Raw genomic sequence first — 18,555 nt, forward strand, 5'->3', positions numbered from 1 at the left:
GTCGTCTCCTACCACCATCCTAACCCGTGTGTGTGTGTGTGTGTCGTCTCCTACCGCCATCCTAACCCGAGTGTGTGTGTGTCGTCTCCTACCGCCATCCTAATCCGTGTGTGTGTGTGTCGTCTCCTACCACCATCCTAATCCGTGTGTGTGTGTGTGTCGTCTCCTACCGCCATCCTAACCCGTGTGTGTGTGTGTGTCGTCTCCTACCACCATCCTAATCCGTGTGTGTGTGTGTGTCGTCTCCTACCACCATCCTAATCCGTGTGTGTGTGTGTGTGTCGTCTCCTACCGCCATCCTAACCCATGTGTGTGTGTGTGTGTGTCGTCTCCTACCGCCATCCTAACCCATGTGTGTGTGTGTCGTCTCCTACCGCCATCCTAACCCATGTGTGTGTGTGTCGTCTCCTACCGCCATCCTAACCCGTGTGTGTGTGTGTGTGTCGTCTCCTACCGCCATCCTAACCCGAGTGTGTGTGTGTGTCGTCTCCTACCGCCATCCTAACCCGTGTGTGTGTGTGTGTGTCGTCTCCTACCGCCATCCTAACCCATGTGTGTGTGTGTCGTCTCCTACCACCATCCTAACCCGAGTGTGTGTGTGTCGTCTCCTACCGCCATCCTAACCCGAGTGTGTGTGTGTCGTCTCCTACCACCATCCTAACCCATGTGTGTGTGTGTCGTCTCCTACCGCCATCCTAACCCATGTGTGTGTGTGTCGTCTCCTACCGCCATCCTAACCCGTGTGTGTGTGTGTGTGTCGTCTCCTACCGCCATCCTAACCCATGTGTGTGTGTGTCGTCTCCTACCGCCATCCCAACCCGAGTGTGTGTGTGTCGTCTCCTACCGCCATCCTAACCCGAGTGTGTGTGTGTCGTCTCCTACCACCATCCTAACCCATGTGTGTGTGTGTCGTCTCCTACCGCCATCCTAACCCATGTGTGTGTGTGTCGTCTCCTACCGCCATCCTAACCCGTGTGTGTGTGTGTGTGTCGTCTCCTACCGCCATCCTAACCCATGTGTGTGTGTGTCGTCTCCTACCGCCATCCTAACCCATGTGTGTGTGTGTCGTCTCCTACCGCCATCCTAACCCATGTGTGTGTGTGTCGTCTCCTACCGCCATCCTAACCCATGTGTGTGTGTGTGTCGTCTCCTACCGCCATCCTAACCCATGTGTGTGTGTGTCGTCTCCTACCGCCATCCTAACCCATGTGTGTGTGTGTGTCGTCTCCTACCGCCATCCTAACCCATGTGTGTGTGTGTGTGTGTCGTCTCCTACCGCCATCCTAACCCATGTGTGTGTGTGTCGTCTCCTACCGCCATCCTAACCCATGTGTGTGTGTGTCGTCTCCTACCACCATCCTAACCCATGTGTGTGTGTGTCGTCTCCTACCGCCATCCTAACCCGAGTGTGTGTGTGTCGTCTCCTACCACCATCCTAACCCATGTGTGTGTGTGTCGTCTCCTACCACCATCCTAACCCATGTGTGTGTGTGTCGTCTCCTACCGCCATCCTAACCCATGTGTGTGTGTGTCGTCTCCTACCACCATCCTAACCCGTGTGTGTGTGTGTTTCAGGATGAATGAGGAGCAGATAGCCACAGTGTGTGTGTTGGTGTTGAGGGCTCTATCGTACCTCCACATACAGGGAGTCATCCACAGAGACATCAAGAGTGATTCTATCCTCCTGACCAGCGATGGACGGGTAAGACCACATGGATTCTGGACTAACTTATTTAATCATGTACAGAACTAACTGGCCTTGTATCATTGTAGGACTCCAGATGTTGGCTTCAGTGGTGGGTTGTGCCCACTACCTATTGTGATACAACTAAAGCCTGTATTGTGGTTAGAAACATGGGTTTATCCATGCATAGTAGTGTAACCTTGACAACCAGTAACTGCCATGATGTCAAATGACACGATGTTGCATGAAAACACTGCCCTACCCCCTCACTGACCTCTGTGTTACAGTACATGGCTACCTATTTCTGGGCTACTGCCAGTGATGCAGTACAGTACGATCTCCTCAAGTGCCTCTGACTGCAGGACTGGAGAGAGAGGAGAGGAGAGGAGAAACAATTCATAATCAATTAGCACCCAGTACCTATTAATTAAAGCCTGCCTAATGCCTCTTAACGAGCTGCTGGAACGTGATGGATGGTTGGCTAATTAAGGGATAATAGAAGCAGGATTAGAGTGGCTTATATGAAACCTCTTCAACCAAAGTTTTCCTTATAATTATTCCATGGACAGAAGTTAAATATTAGAACATTTAGAAAATAAAGTTAATATTCATACCCAAATATGTTTTCCGATAAAAAGGAAGCACACATCCAAAATGTAAAATCAATGAAGATAAAAATCTATCATTTATATGTCCCCATGTACAAAAGTGTTCAGAAAATTCCCATAGATAACACAGATGATCAACCAAATATGTTCTGTTCCCACAGATCAAGCTGTCAGACTTTGGCTTCTGTGCCCAAGTGTCCAAAGAGGTGCCCAAGAGGAAGTCTCTGGTGGGCACGCCCTACTGGATGGCACCAGAGGTCATCTCACGGTTACCCTACGGCACAGAGGTAAGGACACACATTGACAAATATCACATTAAAAAGTGTATTGTTGTATATAATAATAGCATTCACGCTGCCTGCTAGGTGGATATCTGGTCGTTGGGCATCATGGTGATAGAGATGATCGATGGGGAACCCCCGTACTTTAACGAACCCCCTCTACAGGCCATGAGGAGGATACGAGACAACCTGCCCCCACGGCTAAAGGAGTCACACAAGGTCAGCAGGGCAAATTCATGACTGAATTTGCACATTTACAGAAATGTGGATTCATGTCAGTTATCCCCCAAGTCAAATAATGAATCATGTGTTCCCTCTCTCTCTGTCAGGTATCGTCGGTGCTGAGGGCTTTCCTGGGCCTGATGTTGGTTAGAGAGCCGTCTCAGCGAGCCACAGCCCAGGAGCTGCTCCAGCACCCCTTCCTCAAGCTCTCGGGTCCCCCATCCTGCATCGTCCCCCTAATGAGGCACTACCGCCACCGCTGACCTGACCTCCCGCCACCAGGGCGGCGCTCCACACCTTGCCAAACAAACACACACCTGACCTGAGAGACTACGCCACTAAAACAAACGCTCACACCTGTAACCGTGCAGTAGTTTAGCTTGAGGAATTGTTTACAAAGAAAAGATTAAAGAAAAATGTGATATCCTCTATTTTGAGAAACACTATATAAAGTTCAACACTGGAGTATAGGGAAATATACTGTAGGAGTCTCAGTCTTCTGTGGCCGACTTGCTGCCTGTCCTGGCGCCAAATGCAAACAAGATTAGCCTCTTGGTTTGAACTCTTTGGGTTCTCTAGGCTGTTAGACCAGTAGAGATTTGTAGGGTGGGTGGTCCTGGTGCAGTTTCCTCTCTTCTTGTCTGTAGGGTTATACTGTAGTAACCATTGACTAGAGCGTAGATGGTGTGAGGTGATTGGCTGAGACTGCCTGGCTGGCTGCCATGTTGAGGGACCCAGGAGACATGCCAACCGCCCCGGATATGAGCAGTCCATCTCAGAACAATCAGGAAGCAGCGTTTGGTGATGTCATAGTGGGAGCGGTATGGTTGTGTCTTAGTCTGACTGGAAGACAGGCTGTTCTCCTATTGGCGGAATTAAACATCGCACTTTTCACTTCTCTCGTCTCACACTAATAGTGAAAATGTATTTTAGAGAAAGTTTTTCTGTACAGTTTTGATAATTTGCAGTATTTTATTGTGTCGTAACTATTGGGATATGGGCAGTATTACATATAAATCAGAGTTTCTGCGAAGATCTTTCTTACTGTTTATAATAATACATTTTTGATTAAGAATTTAAGAGATATCCCAAATAAACCAACTCTTAACTGTTACAAAAATAAACCTGAATATATTTATTATCCCACATTTGTAGAGAGAATCTCCATTGAGTTTGTAAAAACGCGTAATGCCAGAATGTTGTATGCTGTTTTAAAGTTTGTATTTATTTTTTTGAATTGAAGGTTTATTTTTTGCTAGTGTGGCCTTTCTTTCTTTTTGATTTACATTTATAAATATCAACAGCCAGACAGACAGTGATATTGGTTATATCATACAAGCAATACCACAAACGTATCTATCATCACCAATGTAGTAATCTTTTGACAATGTAATTTAACACAAATCACACGTAGCACTGTTTTAGTGGATTGGCAGGAAGAGTTTATTTGAAACAGAGCCATTTTCTTTACCCATCATCACACTCCTATAAATTCAAAGGGCACTCATACAAGACTCCTACAGTAATATCTGAGCTTCTCAGTCTGACACACACACAGTGATAAAAGGTCTTATTTTCCACTCTCACACAACTTGGCTGTTATCTGTTTCTTATCTTACCATGCACACACGCACACACGCACGCACTCACACACATGCACGCACTCACACACGCACGCACACACGCACGCACTCACACATGCGCACACACGCGCACGCACTCACACACACGCACGCACTCACTCACACACGCGCACGCACGCACGCACACATACACGCTCAGCTCACACACACACACACATACACACACACACACACACACACACACACACACACACACACACACACACACACACACACACACACACACACACACACACACACACACACACACACACACACACACACACACACACACACACACACACACAGACACACACACTGGGACTGTGCCGCAATCTGATTCTCAGTTCTGATTGGACCAGAGAACAGTGTAACACCATATCGTTTTTACCCATCATTCACTGTGATATGTAAATATGAACATGTGTGTGCTTGAGAGTGTGTGTGTTTGTGTGTGTGAGCTGGCTTATCCTTGACTACTATCGGGGGTCTTGAATGGGTTCTACTATCCATGGTGTTGCTTGTATAGTGATATTGCATGTGTGTTATCAGTGAAACTGGTTTTGATTAAAAAAGCGAATCAAAACATTCACAAGTGTAGCATGTTTTTCCACACTCACCTGTGCAAACCCAGGGTCAATTTGAGGGCCTTTAAACACACAATCAGATGTTTACAGGGTAAATGAATTAAAATATACATTCCTGCATGTAGACGTATACAGTAGAATCAAGAATAGTTCAATTAATTTCAATTAATTGCACATTTAATCCCTATAATTCACAATTCTAAAGGTTTATATTTGAAGTGAAATATGGATGTTGGTTTGGGAGTCTTGCCCTGCAGGCTTATTGCTTCCTGTGTAGCTGCATTACTGTCCACTGTCCTGTGGTTCTGAACGTCAGATCTCAAGGTTCCCAATTCATCGCTGTCCATGTTGCTGAAATCTCCCATCGCCGCTAGTTGCTTGCTGTTTAGGCTACATCCCACTTTGCCCACACTACAGATGAACAAGAATTATGTTTTTTGTACATCCCTGATAACACCAAACCATGGATTTTAAATTTAATATGACCTGAAACATTCTCAGTGTTGGCCTAACAATGTTTAGCGGGACACTTCAGCAGACTGGTGTAGCAACAATAGCCTTGCCAATAGCCTTGCCTCTGTAGTTAAAACAGCTAAAGCACATGTGTCAAACTCATTCCACGGAGGGAAAGGGGGATAAGGGGGATACCTATTCAACTGAAATGTGTCTTCCGCATTTAACCCAACCCCTCTGAATCAGAGAGGTGCGGGGGGCTGCATAATCGACACCCACGTCTTCGGCGCCCGGGGAACAGTGGGTTTATACCTTATACCTTGCTCAGGCAGAACGAGATTTTTACCTTGTCAGCTCGGATTCGATTCAGCAACCTTTCGGTTACTGGCCCAACGCTCTAACCACTAGGCTACCTGGGCCAAGTGTCTGCGAGTTTTCGCTCCACCCTTGTACTTGATTGATGAATTAAGGTCACTGATTAGTAAGGAACTCCCTTCACCTGGTTGTCTAGGTCTTAAGTGAAAGGGAGAGGGAAAAACCTACAGACACTAGGCCCTCCATGGAAGGAGTTTGACACCCCTGAACTAAATGAACCAAAATATATATACAGTATACACATCACATGACTAGACGATATATGAGGTCATAGCTTTTTCTCTCCTACTAGCTCTGTTCCTGTGTGGAACTATAATAGGATATTCATTTGGTTTGACCCAGGATAATACAACTCCTCTTTCACAGGAAGTCACCTTAACCACAGCTGAAAATAAACTAGCAGTGAACCAAACTAGGCCCACTGTGACTCTGGCCCTGATTGTACACCACCAGACCAACCAGATAACGACCCACGCTAATTCCCCCCTTCAACTGTCACCCATAAAACAGTAGAAAGACAATGGATTCTGTATAGGCTTTGTTTGTTTCTCACTGCTAAAAAGGGTAGGCTTAACAGGTCATTAGGCCTTTCTCCCACATTAATCTTCTCTTTGTGCCAGACTGGGTTCAAATGCCTTCTGTTAAATTTTTCTGTATTTAAAATTATTGTTTGGATAACCTTATTTACTATTTGTTACTTATTGATTTTTATTTTACTATTTATTTTATTATTTCACTCTTCATGCGATGCGCACTGCAAAGAACACCAGAAGAAGAAGAATTATTATTGTAATGTTTGTTTATGTGTCAATTAATCCCATAAGGGATGGGTTGCCAGCTGCTGATTTGACACGAAAATAAAATTGTATTAATTAATTAATTTCTTTCTTTCATTCATTCAAAAAATAAAATGTCATGAATTCAGTCTGTGCAAAGTGTCACACTAAGGATAGATGTATGGGATTTCAGAGCGAAACGGACACCAGGTAGGGCCTCTAAATTTGATGACTTGTGTCAGCGGTGACATGATTCATGATGATGTCTGTGGTGTTCAAACAAAGAGGTGTGGATGTCACAGATGCTCCATTTATTTTCAATTTGACTTACTCATATCGTGTTTCCTCTGAAGGCCCAGAGTCATACGTCGAGATCAATACCCAATCTCCGCCTGGACGACTGGGCCATGTCACGCCCGACAGGAGCATTGATCACCCGGGCTCAGTCGCAGCTGTCAACCGCTCCCCTGGAAGACTCATGGTTGGGACTTCAATTAATATTATGAAAGTAACCCATCTCTTTCAGATTTGAAGTCCATTTAGTGTGACAATATTCCATTTTTGTTCTCATGTTCTGTAACACAGGGCTACTGAAGCCTGAAAAACAGGCCACTGAAATATATTTTACAATAGGCATATCTATCCAACAATCAGAGCAAATTAAAGTTGGAGGGCCAGTAGGAGGCACCCTTTCCCAATGCCCCAGGGCAGTGATTGGGGACATTGCCCTGTGTAGGGTGCCGTCTTTCAGATGGGACGTTAAACGGGTGTCCCGACTCTCTGTGGTCACTAAAAGATCCCATGGCACTTATCGTAAGAGTAGGGGTGTTAACCCCGGTGTCCTGGCTAAATTCCCAAGCTGTCCCTCATACCATCACGGTCACCTAATCATCCCCAGTTTACAATTGGCTCATTCATCCCCCCTTCTCTCTCTTGTAACTATTCCCCAGGTTGCTGCTGTAAATTAGAATGGGTTCTCAGTCAACTTACCTGGTAAAATAATGGTAAAATAAAAAATACAAAAGTTGTCCAAAAGTATAGCTGACCAGTTTTATATGGGCATACACAAAACAACATGAAAAACAGACCTACGCAAGTTTTTTACAGAACACGTTTTATTTGTTTTATTTACATATTTCATATTTTTTCTTGATATAATTCCATACAATGGGATCTGGAAAAGGATCCATCAAACCAAAGTAAATACACTGCCTGCAATGATTTATTTTTCATGATTTCTGAAGGTCGTTGAAACACCTGCACACAGCACAACACTCCACTTTCACCACTATGATTGCATTCAAAAACAAAAAGGAAAAACTGGATATGAAAAAGTAAAAACCTCAGCCGAACATCAACTCTGGACCTGCCACCTGCAAGGTTTCTTTTGTGGCGCGTTTACAGAAAAGACAGAGAGAGACAGGTGATGGGGAATGACAAACTGCAGGCTTCTCGACATAACCTCGATTTCTGGACACAAACAACAGAACACCTCCTATGGGTGGAATGCTAACTGAAAAATCTCTGTGCGTAAATCAAATGTTGCGCAAGTCTCCAATTGACTTCAATGCATGGTTTTACTCAAAAGCATATCTCAAGTTAGCCATATTGCAAGTTAGGCCTCCATCAAGTTCTGGCCTACTCTCCAATATATGATGAAGTTCAGAGCAGGGGAATTCACAATGGGTTGACTTTGGAGAGGCAGGAGCGTTGTGGTTATAATTGTAGTCAATGATTGTTGTTCTAATGTCCAATCCTTGAATGGAGAGTGGTCATGTTGTCTTGATTTTATAGTATAGTGGTTGTAATGACTTGAACATCACATTGTGCTTGTTTCAATGTCCTATTACCTTGAACATCACGTTGTGCTTGTTTCAATGTCCTATTACCTTGAACATCACGTTGTGCTTGTTTCAATGTCCTATTACCTTGAACATGGAGTTGTACTATTGTGATGATAATATCTGATTCCTTACATATTCCTCTTGACCAGGGAGATTTGTGGTACAGTGGCTGTTTCAATGTCCAGTACCTTACATGTTGCTGTACATGGATCGGTTGCAGGGCAGCTGAGACTGAGTGGCAGCGGTCAGTTTAAGGTGGAAGTGGTAGACGGACAGTGTGATGACGATGATGAGGCCCAGGATGAAGCCCAGGATCAGAGGAAGAGTCTCCTCCAGCTGTTCCCTCTGGTCCGTGATGCACTTATAGGCTGCAGGCAGACACACACACACACACACACACACACACACACACACACACACACACACACACACACACACACACACACACACACACACACACACACACACACACACACACACACACACACACACACACACACACACACACACACACACACACACACACACACACACATTCATGTGTGAATAGATTAGAACTGTGTGTGTGTGTGTTTGTGTGCGTGTATGTGTGTGTTTTTGTCTGTCTGTCTGTTATGTGCCAATGCCTTGCATTAAATCAAGTGTTACTGATGTGTTCATGTGTCAAACACATGCTACCTACCCCTACACACACACACACACACACACACACACACACACACACACACACACACACACACACACACACACACACACACACACACACACACACACACATACACACACACACACAGACACACACACACACACACACACACACACACACACACACACGCGCACACACACGCGCACACACACACAGTTCTATCCACACATGTGCAACTAAAGCTACATGACTGGCCTGCAACCCTAAACCCTAACCTTAACCCTAAACCCTAACCTTAACCCTAACCCTAACCTTAACTTTAACTAACTGGGAAATTAAACATGGGTTTGCTGGTCAGCCACATCCCTTAATTTTTCCCATCCCCACAGTGAGAAGGTTCTCCTCTATGAGAGAGCGTTAACGTGACATCACTGATTAATATCAGGTCAACATTTAATAATATGAGGTCAAAATGTCCCAGAAACAGAGTCTCACTGGTCTCTAAATTAGAAAGAGTCACATTTGGGCCTCCCGGGTGGCACAGTGGTCTAGGGCACTGCATCGCAGCACTAGCTGCGCCACCAGAGTCTCTGGGTTCGTGCCCAGGCTCTGTCGCAGCCGGCCGCGACCGGGAGGTCCGTGGGGCGACGCACAATTGGCCTAGCGTCGTCCGGGTTAGGGAGGGTTTGGCCGGTAGGGATATCCTTGTCTCATCGCGCTCCAGCGACTCCTGTGGCGGGCCTGGTGCAGTGTGCGCTAACCGAGGGGGCCAGGTGCACGGTGTTTCCTCCGACACATTGGTGCGGCTGGCTTCTGGATTGGAGGCGCGCTGTGTTAAGAAGCAGTGCGGCTTGGTTGGGTTGTGCTTCGGAGGACGCATGGCTTTCGACCTTAGTCTCTCCCGAGCCCGTACGGGAGTTATAGCGATGAGACAAGATAATTACTAGCGATTGGATACCACGAAAAATTGGGGAGAAAAGGGGGTAAAATTTAAAAATATATATATAAATAAATAAAAGGGTCACATTTAAGGGCAGTCAGGGCCATAACCGCCAGGTCCTTAAAATAATTTTGTTCATATTAGCTAAGTGATCTGTATTCTTTTTTACATGTACTGTACTATGACCTTATGTCCTGGATCATAGGATGTATTTACTCGATTGTTTACGTCATCATTGGTGGACTGCTCTCTGGTGGTTAGCAGATCTTACAGAACGTGTCAAAGGTTAATATGTGCCAGTTGAAAAGCTTCTGTATACCAAGGATTAATAAACACTATAGTTGAAGGGTGCTGTAGCAAAACACTGTGTAGTTTACTGCAGTCCAGAGAGAGAAGCATGATCGCCTTTAGAGGTCACAGTATAGAACTGTCGTGACGTGACTATCATTAATGTGATGACTGCTATTCATCGAATAATTACCTCCAAAGTTAAATTATTACTCGATTAAATAAATCATGAAACAATTAATTCCTTAGTAATTTGGGGCACCATGGGAAAAGTTTATTTAATGAGTTATCGTTTCCCGAATTAACTGAAGAATATATCAATATCATACCAGTCATCATTCAATTATCATTCAATTATTTTTTCAATTATTATCTCATTCTGAACGTCACAAATATCTTAATCCGCAAGAACCCTATTCTAAGTGATGAATCAGCAATACACAAATTGGCTTAACTATTTATTTACTAACTAACTAACTAAATAATCACACAGAAACACAAACACACACACGGTATAGGTTATCGATTACTAACATAATGCACATGAAAAGTCCCTAGTGGACTAACCCAATATGACGGCTTATTACACAATGGAAAGGGGTGGGGAAAGATAAAGAGCAGGAGAGACAAAGAAAGTGGACTTATCGTACATATATTTGGAAACTACGCTCACCGTAAATATAAATATTTAGCACCCTAACAATCGCTCATTCGGATTAGAAGTGAAACATATACTTAAGCGTAGATGTCTTTCTCTGACGTCTTTCTGTTGAAATCACTCTATCCGTTTACGGCATGTAGTTCGATGTAAGTCTCTGGTTGTCCACCAGAGGTCACAATGTCCTTAGTTTTAGGCTTCTTTGTCGCTGAATGTTCGTTAGAATGGATACATCAGAGGTGTACCATGCGGTGTTCACAGGGATCTGTACTTCCCTCTGTTTGTTAGACTAGATACCTCAGAGGTACCTATGATGGTGAGAGAGATTTGTTCTTCCCTCCCGTCTTGGTCAATTGTCCTAGAATACCTTACATACCAGCTGCAGACTGGGAATGTATTGGTCTAGTCTTCAACTTATTTTTGTATTTTATTTTTCTAAAGGGTTGGATCAGCTTAATATTGCGGCAAGATTGTTGCTTCCATCAATGTAATTGTCTGTATCATTTCTAACCCTCCATATATTTTGGAAGGGTAAATATATATATCCATATACATACACATACGCATATATATACATACACACACCTATATAGACATACTTTTTTTTTTAGAATATACCTTTATTATTCACCGCAAACCCTACCACCCTTCCACCAATTGCAGTAAACTAATAAACAATAACACTTAGGCTTCAACTTCTTCAACTTCTTTAATTGTCAAGAGTTTCAGAGGGTCTTAACATTTTCTGGTCTTGTAGTTTTAACCATTTCGTGACGTCCGGCTTACACCGTCCACCTGCTTGGTCTAATATGTTAATTCTTCAGCGAGTCCTTTTAAGCCCTCTGGTCGGAAAGGTGGTTCCATCATGTTGACATGCTCACATGGGTGTGGTTACTGACTTGGCCCAGGTTTATATGAAAAGCCATTATTTCATTTAAAATCATATTTCTATCTTTTCAAAAGTATTCTTATACTTAATCATTTATTTGAAACAACATTTAGATGCAAACCTGATCACTAGGACGTGTACACTTTCAGAGTTACAGTTATCTTGTAATACAGTCTTTCTGATCATTTTAATGATATCACAAAATACACATTAATTTTCCATATTATATCTGTCATAATTATCTTATTATCTGTCATAATTATTTTATCTTATATAATATTATATAATATTTTCCATATTATATATCTGTCATTTGGATATTGAAATATATTGCCCCAATGTTCATTGTTCGATGTTTGAAGTTTTGGTAAAGTCTCTCTCTGTTGTAACAAAAGTATTTTTAACTTCTCCGTACTGCAATGCAAGAGAGAGAAAGTTTACAACAGGCGTTGTCATAAAACCGGCCCAACACTCCCTCGGGGGTGTTTGAGCTATCTGTCCTGCCATGTGCCAAGCTGATCTGGCGCCTCTGATCCTCACCCAGGAGAGAGAAGAGAGAACTAAAGTCTAAAGTCTGCATTGAGGACAGGGACTAAAGCAATAAAGTCCTAATGACCTCTCTCGCTTTCTCCTCTACTCTCTTTCCTCTCTCTCATCCCCCCTCCCTCCCTCTCTGCAGCTCTGCTCTTCAATCTGCAGCAACATCCCCCAGCCCCCAGAGAGAGAGAAGGGTGAGGGAGAGGGAGATGAAGGGAGCAGGGAGAGTGCAATTTGTAGGGGTTGTGAGATAACTTCTCCAATACTACTTTACGGCAAACTGTCATCACCATCATCATCACTAGTGTCTATATCTCTCCTCAAGATGACAAACTTTTTGATACTGGGATATACATTTGACATGTGTGAAACATTTGCAAATTGAGGGGAGTACTACTGTAGGTTGTTGTTCTATTTGTATCATCACTGAACATGGCTGTATGACGTTAGGGTTACAGTCTGTACCTTCACTGAACATGGCTGTATGACATACGGGTTAGAGTCTGTACCATCACTGAACATAGCTACATGACGTTAGAGTTCGAATTACAGTTAGTTAAACTAGAGTTAGTTAGGGTTAGAGTCTGTACCTTCACTGAGCATGGCTGTATGACGTTAGGGTTAGATTCTGTACCTTCACTGAGCATGGCTGTATGAGGTTAAGGTTAGAGTCTGTACCTTCACTGAGCATGGCTGTATGACGTTAGGGTTAGATTCTGTACCTTCACTGAGCATGGCTGTATGACGTTAGGGTTAGATTCTGTACCTTCACTGAGCATGGCTGTATGACGTTAGGGTTAGATTCTGTACCTTCACTGAGCATGGCTGTATGACGTTAGGGTTAGATTCTGTACCTTCACTGAGCATGGCTGTATGACGTTAGGGTTAGAGTCTGTACCTTCACTGAGCATGGCTGTATGGCGTTAGGGTTAGATTCTGTACCTTCACTGAGCATGGCTGTATGAGGTTAAGGTTAGATTCTGTACCTTCACTGAGCATGGCTGTATGACGTTAGGGTTAGATTCTGTACCTTCACTGAGCATGGCTGTATGGCGTTAGGGTTAGATTCTGTACCTTCACTGAGCATGGCTGTATGACGTTAGGGTTAGATTCTGTACCTTCACTGAGCATGGCTGTATGGCGTTAGGGTTAGATTCTGTACCTTCACTGAGCATGGCTGTATGATGTTAGGATTAGATTCTGTACCTTCACTGAGCATGGCTGTATGACGTTAGGGTTAGATTCTGTACCTTCACTGAACATGAAATCTGAGTTGATGTCGAAGGGCTGGATCTGGACGTCACTTATGGCAACAGTCACTCCCTTCTGGTGGTCACTGGAGATGAGGGTGAGTGTCTGCTTAGCCTCGCAGACATATGAGCGGCCAGCAGGGGTCTCTAACGCTGACAAATGGTGGGTGCTGGCTGTGTGCTTCCCAGCTGTATGGAGAGAAGGAATAGGAGGATACAGTACATGAGGAGACATATTACATGAGTAGGTAGGTACAAACAGAAAATGCACACACGCACACACACACACACACACACACACACACACACACACACACACACACACACACACACACACACACACACACACACACACACACACACACACACACACACACACACACACGTACACACACACACACAGGCACACACACACACGCACACGCACACAAGCATGCATTTCATACAGAGAAACACAAAAACATGTCTTTAATAGAAGTTGGTTAAAGAAATGTGTAGGCCTATAGGCTACACAATATCGAAATAAAAGTCTATGTAGCCTATTCAGCAAATATTTGTGAAAGATTTAGGAATAAGTATTGAAATGTTAAAACCTCTTAAGTATAAAACCTCTATGTACAAGGGTTATAGGAATCCCTTTGTTTTTACAAACTCATAAAACGGCCACTGCGATAGACACACCAGTAGCGTGTACAGACAAAAAGGCGACCTACAGTATAATCAAAATGTGCTTCAATGAAAATCGATGAAAATCCAGCAAAAAATGCAATGTTTGCTTTCAATAATTCCGTTTTCAACTTTACTCCAGCCTGTCCCATCATGATTTTTAAAATGTGGATTAATATTGAATCCAAAAATGGTGCGGTCAGGGTAGGCTACATGAATGTAGCCTATATTAGTGAATTTAATTTAATTTATAATCAATGCTTCTCAATAAGTCATGATTCTCAATAAGTCATGACGGCTATTAAATGAATGAGTTTATAATAGATCTAATCGAAATGACAGCAATAAATCAGATGTGACCAAAGAAATATTAAGAAGGAACATCATAATAATAATAATAATAATAATGTTTTGTAGAAAGAAAATTTAAAAAATATAAAATGAAATTTGGAAATATCCAAAGGACAATGTGAATTGTCTTTCTTTATTGTATCAGCTTAGTACAAATGTGAAATAATTGTTTCAATGAAATCATATCGCAAAACAAACATAGAAATTGCTGAGTGGGTTACAATTGCTACTCACGGTTGTATGAGTTGAGGAAATGCGTTTTCTCCGAGGTGTCATAAACGAACTGCACCTTGCTAATCTTCCACACATGTCCCTTGCCACTGGTTTCCTGCAACACACACACACACACACACACACACACACACACACACACACACACACGGTCATTCCCTGCTTTCCAATATTATTTTTTTACCATATCGTCACCAGCAGCAGAACATTATGCCTGGCTGTTATGTGTAGGCGATGTTACCCAAACAGATTTTTACAAGAAAACCACAGGGGGTAAATGCACTTAAGGATTTGGGGTAATTGTAAATCGCCTCCGCTTGCCCACTGACTATTTCATAGTAGGGGACAAACCTTGACGAAGTAGATGCGGAGTGTGTAGGCGTTATCATTCCACGAGATGTGTATATGGGCGTCCTGGCTTCCGCATTTCCCCTCTATGTCTGCCCCGCGAGGCAGAGCCAGATACGCATTCTCCGTGATAAGCTGCAAAGAACAGAACAGATCATTCAGTAGTGTATGATTCATTGTGTCGATCAGACATTTGTTTTATTCTCAGTAGACTACTCTTTCTTCTATGAATTGTTTCACACTGGTACGCTGTTGCTACAGCCCAGTACAGTGTTTCCAAAAGATCTGCACATCATTTTACGCACAGCCCCCAGTGCGTAATACCGTGGCATGGGGGTCCGTGTGTCTGAATGAGAGCAAATTGTTACATACAGAAATGGGACAGTATGTCACTGTCAGTTCAAGTTGATAGACAGACGAAGTCTGACAGGTTCTGTCCACCTACACATTCCCATCAGTAGGCTAGGTCCGGAGGGTAAAGTGTCTCAAAATGTAGGGCTATTCTAACTTTATTATCTACCCAGTTGTATATGCAATCTTGACTTGAACAGTGTACATTCAAAGTAAAAGTAACATTCTACAAATATGCTGAGCCATCAAATATCGGAGTCGTGTCTTACATCTATCCCGTTGAGCGCGAGGACATCGAAGGGGACCGTGAAGCGGACAGCGAACTCGACCATGAGGCAGGTGGTCCCGTTCTCTCGGACCACGAATATGTCTTTATCCGGGTTGGTGGACAGACCGGAGAGGTTCTCTCCCTCCTGCTCGGCCGTGACCGTAAACCGGACCAGGATCGCTGAACACAGGGAGATATAGAGTCATGTCAGCAGTGTAGAGTACAGTGGGAATAGAGTGGCAAATCAATAACAGTTTATATGTTTTCTAGCGCCAACTATATTCCAATGAATATGCTTCAAAACTTCTACATGATTGGTGGGTCCCCCACGGACGGTTGAGCTAACGTAGGCTAATGCGATTAGCATGAGGTTGTAAGTAACAAGAATATTTCCCAGGACATGGACATATCTGATATTGTCAGAAATATTAAATTCTTGTTAACCTAACTGCACTGTCCAATTTACAGTAGCTATTACAGTGAAATAATACCATGCTATTGTTTGAGGAGAGTGCACAGTTATGAACTTGAAAAGTGATTAATAAACCAATTAGACACATTTGGGCAGTCTTGATACAACATATTGAACAGAAATGCAATGGTTCATTGGATGAGTCTAAAACTTTGCACACACACTGCTGCCATCTAGTGTCCAAAATATAAATTGCGACTGAGCTGGAATAATACATTAGGGCCTTTCTCTTGCACTTCAAAGATGATGGTACAAAAAAAACACAAAAAAACGTTTTTTTCCCCCCTTTGTATTATCTTTAACCAGATCTAATGTGTTATATCCTCCTACATTCATTTCACATTTCCACAAACTTCAAAGTGTTCCCTTTCAAATGGTATCAAGAATATGCATATCCTTGCTTCAGGTTCTGAGCTACAGGCAGTTAGATTTGGGTGTAATTTTATGCGAAATTTAAAAAAAAAAAAGGGTCCGATCCTTAAGAGGTTTAAATTAAAACATGTGAGATCAGCAGATGGAACAGAATAAAATAGAATCTGTAGAAAATAGAATAATGAACTACTTTATTTTCAGTCAATGATGGTTGGAAAGAATGTGTTTTACTGTCAATGATGTTGCAGACTGAATAATCAGTGCTTGACATGCAAACATGCATGATCAGCAAATCCAGTGTGCCCAAAAACTCAAGATTAGGCTCAAAGGAACTTATCTTCTCCCAAAAGAAAACGGGCCGATCATTTAGCGAATCTTCTCTTGAGTATATTTGCCCACTCAGATGTAAAACAATACACAGCTACATGACACGGTTGTAAGATACCTCTTCGATCTCAAGTCAGTGAGTTACTCGTCCCCTGCATGCCTTAGTGACATGGGCAGCACATAGGGACGCCCATACCGGTGAGTCTAATGCTCTAATAATGACAAGCACTTGACTCTTTTTCTCATAAAGTGCTTTTCGCCGCACTGGGGTCAAAACAGGTGGCTGTGCCTCTACCCACAAACTCAACAGGAATTTCTCTCTCTCTCTATCTGTCTCTCCCTCACACACACACACAGAGATACGCGCGCGCACACTCACACACACGCACGCACACAAAGACAGAAAGACACGCAGGCTGCAGTGTGCAGTCACGACCGAAATATCGTATGCAACACACACACACAAAGACAAAGGGACACGCAGGTTGCAGCGTGCAGTCACGACCAAAATATCGTATGCCACACACACACACACACACACACACACACACACACACACACACACACACACACACACACACACACACACACACACACAGCTTACCGAACAAACACAGTAGAACTCTAGCGCTGTCCAAGGTGCTGAATCTGAGCTGCTCCATTGCACTGCTGAAATGGCTAAATGGCTGGTAGTCTTGTAGTGAACCCGCGAAGAGAGCGAGAGAGAGAAAAAGACAAAAGAGAGAGCGGTAAGGAGAAAGAGAGAGAGGAGGGATACCGCTGCTCAGTGTCTCGTAGTCACGATCATCGCGAATGCAGCAAATCTCCAGGTGAATGTGAGAGTTAGCATCTGGTTTGCTGCGTATTAAAATGTCACGGTTGTTTCGTTAACTGCTATCTGAACGCATTGTACAGCTTAAGACTCTCTCCTCTCTCTAAATTCAGACGATGAGAGAGCTTTTGGTGAGCGTCACCGGCGGCGAAGCAGAGTTTCCCCTGCACATACTAAGACACTGCACATACTAAGACACTGCACATACTAAGACACTGCAGACACTAAGTTTCTCTCCGGAAGTTAGTTTCCTTCAAAAAGCTTTGCAGCAGCAACCACAGCTAGTCAGTCCCGCACTGCTGCTGTTTCCATCTCTGTGATTGCAGCTGAGGTGTGTGCTAACCCCTCCTCTCTGCTTCTGGGCAGGTTGCAGTTTCTGTGGTGCGTGTGTGCGTGGATTGCAGTCTGGCGACGTGCTCTCATCCACACACAACGGAGTGTGAACTCAGTCTTGAGAACACCGGGCAGTGCGTGTGTGCGAGTGTCCGCTCTCTCACACCTTTGTCATAGACATTGTGCATACTACAGCTTAAATACACACCCTTGACTTTTGTGTGTCTATGATTCTAATGATTGTAAACGTTAATAAACACACGGCACGAATGAATATGTGTGATGTGTCAGATGATGTTGTATCTCTTGTAATTTGGCAATAGCGGACATTGCCCCCCCCCCCC

General features: G+C 43.6%; 2 protein-coding genes across 5 annotated transcripts in view; one reads left to right on the forward strand and one right to left on the reverse strand.

Annotated features, from left to right (window-relative positions):
- LOC139582695 (serine/threonine-protein kinase PAK 5-like) overlaps nucleotides 1-6,756 on the forward strand; it is a 123,286-nt gene extending 116,530 nt beyond the window's left edge. For 3 of the 4 annotated variants that reach the window (XM_071412930.1, XM_071412927.1, XM_071412928.1), the window contains 4 exons: nucleotides 1,576-1,702; nucleotides 2,454-2,579; nucleotides 2,658-2,792; nucleotides 2,903-6,756. In XM_071412930.1, coding sequence (XP_071269031.1) covers nucleotides 1,576-1,702; nucleotides 2,454-2,579; nucleotides 2,658-2,792; nucleotides 2,903-3,058 — 544 coding nt within the window. In that variant the 3' untranslated portion in view covers nucleotides 3,059-6,756. The remainder of the gene's footprint in view (nucleotides 1-1,575; nucleotides 1,703-2,453; nucleotides 2,580-2,657; nucleotides 2,793-2,902) is intronic. The other variant, XR_011676401.1, reaches the window with a different exon arrangement.
- A 945-nt stretch (nucleotides 6,757-7,701) lies between these two features.
- Nucleotides 7,702-18,194, reverse strand: LOC139582697 (lysosome-associated membrane glycoprotein 5-like). The gene is made up of 6 exons (XM_071412932.1): nucleotides 17,651-18,194; nucleotides 15,877-16,055; nucleotides 15,260-15,391; nucleotides 14,912-15,005; nucleotides 13,661-13,849; nucleotides 7,702-8,820 (listed from the first exon to the last, which is right to left on the reverse strand). The coding sequence occupies exons 1-6, from the start codon at nucleotides 17,706-17,708 to the stop codon at nucleotides 8,642-8,644; spliced, it is 831 nt and encodes a 276-aa protein (XP_071269033.1). The 5' UTR covers nucleotides 17,709-18,194; the 3' UTR covers nucleotides 7,702-8,641.
- Between the last annotated feature and the right edge of the window lie 361 nt (nucleotides 18,195-18,555).

This window comes from Salvelinus alpinus, chromosome 8, assembly GCF_045679555.1.
Source record: "Salvelinus alpinus chromosome 8, SLU_Salpinus.1, whole genome shotgun sequence".
Lineage (NCBI taxonomy): Eukaryota > Metazoa > Chordata > Actinopteri > Salmoniformes > Salmonidae > Salvelinus > Salvelinus alpinus.

Excerpts from the sequence above, each read along its gene's own strand:
- LOC139582697 (XM_071412932.1), bottom strand. The coding sequence starts at position 17,708 with ATGGAGCAGCTCAGATTCAGCACCTTGGACAGCGCTAGAGTTCTACTG. Across the intron at positions 16,056-17,650 it reads AGTTCTACTGTGTTTGTTCG|CGATCCTGGTCCGGTTTACG; the intron begins GTAAGCTGTGTG and ends CCCTGTGTTCAG. Across the intron at positions 13,850-14,911 it reads TTTCCTCAACTCATACAACC|CTGGGAAGCACACAGCCAGC; the intron begins GTGAGTAGCAAT and ends CTCTCCATACAG.